A 7,588-nucleotide genomic window follows, 5' to 3' on the forward strand; every position below is an offset into this window, starting at 1 on the left:
ACTGTGTTAATGTGCCTGATTTCCCTGATTAAACACTTCTCAGACTGATAAACACAGATTCAGCTGAAGTAATCCGTGTAGAAACTGGCAGGTTATTCTGATCAGCTGTCTGAAGGCCAGGAATCCTGAGCCAGACCGAGTTACTGAGGGGAAAATCCACTATAAAGCACACAGGATCCTCTCCCTCATTACTGTCAGCAGGAGACGCAGGAACTATTAAACACTCACGTCTTATTTAATACAAGAATTTAATATATCCACTGTTAAAGAGAAGAGAGGGACTCTCCAGCTCCGAGACCTGCAGCAGGGCTGATTCCAGATGAACTGACCTGTACAGGTGGGAGATTCCCCGTATTGGCGTGATGATGACATCATCGACCTGTAGCTAATCAAGACTAACAGATTTACATTCGTTATATTTTATAGGACATTTGAATTCAGATTTTAAAAGGTCTCAGGAATACATTCATCAAGATGAGTGGAATAAATCAGTCTCGTACACCAACAGTCCAACAGAAATACACTCCTCCTTCACCTGTGATCAGTCATTATTCCAGCTATATTTCACTATGAGGATAATTAAATATGCGCATATCTCAGTTCCTAACCCATAGCTGTAGATGATCAGTGTTCAGTCATTATGGAGAGATGAAACTGCTGAAACTAATATGATAATCACACTGAATGCAGAAGAACTGATTGATTTGGAAAACGATGATAAAAACATCCACAAATGCATCAAAATCCACTAACAAACCTCTCTGAATGAAGCGTCTTAAAGCTGTGAAAGCTCTCTCCCTCCCTCTCATTATATATATAGTCATGATGAGTCTGCGTGTGTCTGATCGTCATTGTCTTCTGTTGTTCTGAGTCTTCAATAGTCTTCTGAGTGTGTGTCTGTCATCTGTATGCAGACAGGGGAGACAGCATGTAGAGTAATGATGGTCATTTACTGAAGCTCACTGCTGGACTCAGGACTGATGACGTCAGTGTGCTGATAAAGCCAATCACACAGAGACAACACTGAACTCCCACAACACATGCGTCTGCGCATCTACAGTGTGTGCTGAAGAGCTGGAGCAACACACCTATAATGAGCCCAGCTGTTCCTCACAGCTGAGCCTAGATCAGCTACAGCGTGTGTGTGTGTGTGTGTGTGTGTGTGTGTGTGTGTGTGTGTCTACAGTGAGCTGAAGTGTTGTCTCAGGCTCCTCAGGATCTGCTGTGTGTCCACATGCTCTGGAAAAGCGTCCTCAGACTTCTGAGCGGCTGTAAAACTGCTCTGCAGATCACCAACCTGAGCAGAACACACACACACACACACACACACACACACACAGAGACTTAGAGGAAAACACATGCATGTGACCAGCAGCTCACACACACACACACTCACTCAGACACATTCAAACAAAAACAAAAAAAAATCACACATCATGCAAAACCACATGTATGTACACACACAGGCACACACACCATCTCTCTCTCATAAACACACACACACACACACACACACACACACACAGATGTACCTTATCAGAGAGTGTGGCGTAGTTGTAGTGCGGCTCATACATGTGTGGAGACAGTGAAGCGGCCGTCTGCAGGAACGCCTTCGCCTGCACACACACACACACACACACACCAATGAAAGACAGCAGCAAGGTGTAAGCAGACGTACAGCAGAATCAGTTGTGTGTTGTTTATTAGTGATTAGGGCTCATATGATGATATAAAGTGAAGTTAAACATGTTTATCAGAGTTCACCTGCATCAGGTGTGCGCATGTGTGTGTGTGTGTGTGTGTGTGTTCATAAATCACAATGTGCACCGTGCGCAGGTTTATGTCAGTTTTGAGCGTACTCCACATTTATAAATGAGACTGGTTTAAACCACCGCCGTGATGCATTGTGGGAGATGTAGTGCACTGACCTGCTCAATGTGGCCCTTGCGCAGCTCCAGCACAGCCAGGTTATTATAAGCTTCTCCATGGTTGTTGTTGAAGGCCAGAGAGAGTTTGAAGCACTGGTAGGCCAGAGTCAGGTCCCCGATGCCCTGCGCACACACACACACACACACTGAGTCACACAGCACTGAAACTGAATATTGAGTAGGGGCGGGGCTTTCTTGTACAACAAACTGAATATTGAGTAGGGGCGGGGCTTTCTTGTACAACAAACTGAATATTGAGTAGGGGCGGGGCTTTCTTTTTGCACTACTGAATTTAAATACTGAAGACTGAAGACTATTAAAAGAGTTTTCTCAGTGGATCAGCTTTACAGATGAATCGTTCCCCTAAAGAATAACACCATGTGGTAGCAGCATACACACATGCACATGTAGATTTCCCTCAGACTGTGTTTTTTCCGAGTGTAGGCACTCATGCTGGGTCTGCGCTGCTGTGAGGTGTGTGTTGTAGCATGCTAGCCCTCACCACCGCTACGTGGCCCAGGTTGTACCAGACGTCGGCCTGCTCCTCGTCTCCGGACACCAGCGCCAGCGCCCTCTCCAGGCAGGACAGGCTCATGTCATACTGCTGCGCATAGAAGCAGCACAGGCCCAGGTTATTGTAGAGCTGGCAGTTAAAGACGCCCATCTGCAGGAGACGCCTGCACACAGCGCGCGCACACACACACACACACACACACACACACACACACACACACACAGTGAATTATATTATATTATATTATATTAGTGCACACCATCTGCTGATGAACGCCCTCTGTGTGCTGACTGAGCCGCAGTGAGTGTGTGAAAGCAGTGTTTGAGTGTGAGCGTGGCTCAGTGCGAGTGTGTGTGACCTGTAGAAGCGCAGGGCGATCTCCGGCTGGTCGGTGTAGAAGTGTGTGCTGCCGATGCAGGCGATGGCCTCCACGTGTGTGTTGTCCTGCTTCAGCACCTCTCTGTAGTACTCTGTGGCCGAGCTCATGTTGTTCATCTCCTGAAGCAGACCAGCGCATCATCATCAGTCTGGAGCATCCATACATCACAGTCTGAGCATCCGCTCTGGGTTAGAGCGGAGCAGGAGACACACACACACACACACACACACATTTGTGGAGTTTCACCATACTAGAGCTGTGGTAATGGGTTGCTCATGCAGTCACAAACATTCACTCTACTGTGGTGAAACTCCACAAATGCGCTGTGTGTGTGTGTGTGTGTGTGTGTGTGTGTGTGTGTGTGTGTGTGTGTGTGTGTGTGTCTCCTGCTCCGCTCTAACCCAGACTCTACACTGTGAGTATAGCGCATGCTCAGACTGTGATGTGTCCCTGCTGAAGTGATGACTGTGCAGTGCCTGTGATCTCATTATTATTGTACTGTATGATTGAATGTGCAGACGTGTGTAACACACACACACACACACACACCTCATGTATACGAGCGATGCCTGTCAGCAGCGTGACCTCAGCAGGGAAATGATCCAGACCCTGCTTGAACACAGTGAGGGCAGTGATGGGCTGATCCAGACGCTGATACACCTGCAACACACACACACACACACACAAACGTGCACGCACACACTTATTAGGAATGGTTAGAGAGAGATAGACGAACACTGGTGTGTGAATTTCTGTTCTGCTGTGTGTGTGTGTGTGTGTGTGTGTGTGTGTGGACTCATACCTTGGCCAGGTACAGGTGTGTGTCCACAAACTCCTGCTGAGTGAGAGCTGACCTGAACTGCTTCTCTGCTTCACGGAGCAAACCCAGCCTGCGAACATCAGCAGTCTCTGGGTTAGAACTGTAATTTGATTATTTAAAGTGATTATCAGTAGACCAGAAGACCGAAAGGCACGACCAATCAGTCTGCGCACATGCACACACACACGCACGCACGCACGCACGCACGCACGCACGCACGCACGCACGCACGCACACACACACACACACACGCCTGTGAACAGCTATGAGCAGTGTATTACCTGTAGTAGCACTTCCCCAGCTGAACCTTCCACCACCAGTCTTTGAACTGAGCATGCTCAGTGGCCAGAGCCGCCAGATCCAAAGCCTGCTCGCACGCACACACACACACACACACACACACACACACACACACACAGCAGATGTAGAGCCTGATCCACTGCTCAGAGATCAGCTGAAAGCACATCAGGAATACAATACTCACACATTTGACATCGTTTTCGTGATGAAAGATGTACTCGAACAGGGTCTGATGGAGGAGACAGACAGACAGACACAGACAGACAGACAGACAGACAGACAGACAGACAGACAGACGCATGGCATTAGTTTAATATAAACATGATGACTATATCAATCAGCAGATCACCAATACCACACTAGCTCAGAAACAGTACGATGTGTTCATGTTTTAATAGCAGGCCATTCTGCTCTCTTCACTGATCTGATCAGTACAGATGGTGAAGTAGTGAAGTTTAATTATCACAGTTTAAATATCTGTCTTCTTATTGAGTGTGAAGACGTTTCTGATCTAATCTAATCATGTGGCTTAAAGCTGATTTTCCTCTTCATCACTGCAGTCTTCAGTGTTCAGGATCCTTCTGCTGTTACTGGTACAAAATCAGTAGTGATGACTCTCACAGTTATCAGGGACTGAACATTACTCTGGCTTCATCGGCTGGTGGAAACTGTGATGCACTTCACTGTTAGGATTCTTGGATAAAGAAGAAAGTTCAGAATAAGAGCTTTAATTTGCACTCTTTTGGTTACATTATAAATAGATTTACTTTCACTCTCAGCCAGTTTATTGAGATAGAGTTAAAGTAAACACATATTTAATGGTACTTCTGAATGGTTCTGTATCAGTTTCCCAAACTAACAACAAATAATAATAGAAACAATAAATGTTTCTTCATGAGCAGATGGTGATGCTCTAATGTCTGAAGGGTTGTGTGACACTGAAGACTGATCATGCTGATAATCCAGCTTTAATCCACAACAATACATTACATTTAAAACTACATTCAAGCGTTATTGAATTTATACTGCATTTACAGTCATATTTCACTGTTCTGACTGTATTTTATATTAAATAAACACACGCTTTCAGAGCACAATAGGCTTATTATAAAGTGTTCTTCAAAACCAACATCTGATGATGATTCTGATGAATGTTTTCCAGTAAGGGAGGAATACCTTGCACAGGTTGGGTCTCTTGGCATACTTGGCCAGGTTTAATCTGGAGAGGTTGATGAACGGTCCGTCTGGATGGGTCAGCATGGAGGCCTGGGGGGGAACACACACACACACACAAGCGCACACACACACAACACATCATCAACAACACACTAAACAGCCCATAGACCTACAGTCAGACTGCCAATGTGCCTCTCATTTATGACCTATAATCATATATATATATACACACACCCACACACACACACACACTCACCGGCCACTTTATTAGGTACACCTGTCCAACTGCTCGTTAGCACACTCTAATCAGCTAATCACATGGCAGCAGCTCACTGCATTTAGGCATGTAGACATGGTCAAGACGATCTGCTGCAGGTCAAAGCGAGCATCAGAATGGGGAAGAAAGGGGATTTAAGAGACGCTGAACGTGGCATGGTTGTTGCTGCCAGTCGGGCTGCTCTGAGTATTTCAGAAACTGCTGATCTACTGGGATTTTCACACACAACCATCTCTAGGGTTTACAGAGAATGATAAAGAGGAAATATCCAGTGAGCGGCAGTTCTGTGGGCACAAATGCCTTGTTGATGCCAGAGGTCAGAGGAGAATGGCCAGACTGGTTCCAGCTGATAGAAAGGCAACAGTAACTCAAATAAGCACTCGTTACAACCGAGGTCTGCAGAAGAGCATCTCTGAACACACAACACGTCCAACCTTGAGGCGGATGGGCTACAGCAGCAGAAGACCACACCGGGTGCCGCTCCTGTCAGCTAAGAACAGGAAACTGAGGCTACAATTCACACAGGCTCACCAAAACTGGACAATAGAAGATTGGAGAAACGTTGCCTGGTCTGATGAGTCTCCATTTCTGCTGCCACATTCGGATGCTCGACTCACAATTTGGCACATCATGGATGTGCAGCCGACAAATCTGCAGCAACTGTGTGATGCTATCATGTCAATACGGAGCAAAATCTCTGAGGAATATTTCCAGTAGCTTGTTGAGTCTCTGACACCACGGATTAAGGCAGATCTGAAGGCAAAAGGGGGTCCGAACCGGTACTAGTAAGGTGTACCTAATAAAGTGGCCGGTGAGTGTATATGTGACAAAAAATTATCTGCATGTTTGGCCCTGCTGATCTGTAAAGCAGCAATTTCACATGAGGTATAATGTCTTAAAGAGTAAAGTATTAACCGGATTAAATAAACTGATAACTGACGGGGATATTCGGTCTGTTTGTCTGCTTTTACTCGATTATTCCCCATTTAGGGAGATTTGTCTTGGTCATCCATGACATGGCCAGAACACAACAATCTAAACACGTCCTAAATGACCTATGAACCCCTGAATGTGTGTATGTGCTGATGTGTAGATGAGTGTGTGTGTGTGTGTGTGTGTGATGGAGATGCTGGTACCGTCCCCAGGCGCACAAATCTCCCCGAGGCGCTGCTGACAGGCCGGGCTGTGCTGGCGGTGCGAGGGGTCCGGATGGCCTGCTCCATGGTCTCCGGTCGACCGCTCAGAGTGCTGGGCCTCACAAACCCTGTGATGGGTCGACCTGACTGGGTCATCGGCCTGACACACACACACATAAACACACTTCACTGAGGTTATGCAAACACACACATCTACACACTGATCTACACCTAATGATTCAGTCTGCTGAGGCTCAGTGTGTGGTGTCCAGCAGTGTTCTGGAGGACAGAGAAGCACATCAACACTGGGGGGACACTTCAGGCTGAGCGACGGGACCAACGTCTGTTCCACAGTATGAGTTAGTGAGTATATTTGCAGACTATGAACTCTGTGTGTGTGTGTGTGTGTGTGTTCATTTCTAATAGATTTGTATTCCCTGTCAGAGCAAGCTTCTCACATTAAATTAAAATCAGACTTTTGCTCTGATGACCCAGCTGATGCTGTGATCCTACAGAGAACTGATGTTTCTCTCCAATGTTTATTACTGAGAGAGCGATACTGTACACACACACACACAATAAACATATATGATCACAGACAGACCCGTACAGTCTCTGAAATTGCCATAACATCCCAGTTCTGCTTCACACACACACACACACACACACACACACACACACACACACACACACACACACACACTGACCTGACGGCTGGAGTGGGGGCGCCGGCTTGACTCGTGGCGGGACGCCTCAGTGATGTTCCTGGACCTGGAGGAGCAGGAGAGCATGATGGAGGAACACACACACACACACTCTCTCTCTCTCTCTGTCTGCAGCTGTATACTCACGGGCCACCTGAGCGATGGAGCTCTCGTCCAGCATCATGTCTGCAATGCCTTCCTGCTCCACCTCCACCTCATCAATGTACACCATCTCCGTCAGCGCACGCGTCTTCAGGCTCCACACCGCCTGCAACACACACACACACACACACACACAAAACCATCTACTGATCCACTGACTGAATCAATCTACTGAATCAATCTACTGAATCA

The 7,588-nt window shown here is 46.7% G+C and overlaps 1 protein-coding gene across 2 annotated transcripts in view; it reads right to left on the reverse strand.

Moving 5' to 3' along the window:
- Positions 1 to 231: 231 nt before the first annotated feature.
- ttc8 (tetratricopeptide repeat domain 8) overlaps positions 232 to 7,588 on the reverse strand; it is an 8,111-nt gene continuing 754 nt past the window's right edge. The window contains exons 2-14 of one of the 2 annotated variants that reach the window (XM_056477054.1): positions 7,382 to 7,502; positions 7,238 to 7,301; positions 6,531 to 6,690; positions 5,118 to 5,207; positions 4,126 to 4,170; positions 3,923 to 4,008; positions 3,624 to 3,711; positions 3,371 to 3,481; positions 2,801 to 2,940; positions 2,431 to 2,605; positions 1,929 to 2,051; positions 1,533 to 1,616; positions 232 to 1,297 (exon numbers count right to left, since the gene is read on the reverse strand). In XM_056477054.1, coding sequence (XP_056333029.1) covers positions 1,181 to 1,297; positions 1,533 to 1,616; positions 1,929 to 2,051; positions 2,431 to 2,605; positions 2,801 to 2,940; positions 3,371 to 3,481; positions 3,624 to 3,711; positions 3,923 to 4,008; positions 4,126 to 4,170; positions 5,118 to 5,207; positions 6,531 to 6,690; positions 7,238 to 7,301; positions 7,382 to 7,502 — 1,404 coding nt within the window. In that variant the 3' untranslated portion in view covers positions 232 to 1,180. Of the gene's footprint in view, positions 1,298 to 1,532; positions 1,617 to 1,928; positions 2,052 to 2,430; positions 2,606 to 2,800; positions 2,941 to 3,370; positions 3,482 to 3,623; positions 3,712 to 3,922; positions 4,171 to 5,117; positions 5,208 to 6,530; positions 6,691 to 7,237; positions 7,302 to 7,381; positions 7,503 to 7,588 lie in introns of both variants that reach the window. The other variant, XM_056477053.1, reaches the window with a different exon arrangement.

This window comes from Danio aesculapii, chromosome 17 (genome assembly GCF_903798145.1).
Source record: "Danio aesculapii chromosome 17, fDanAes4.1, whole genome shotgun sequence".
NCBI lineage: Eukaryota > Metazoa > Chordata > Actinopteri > Cypriniformes > Danionidae > Danio > Danio aesculapii.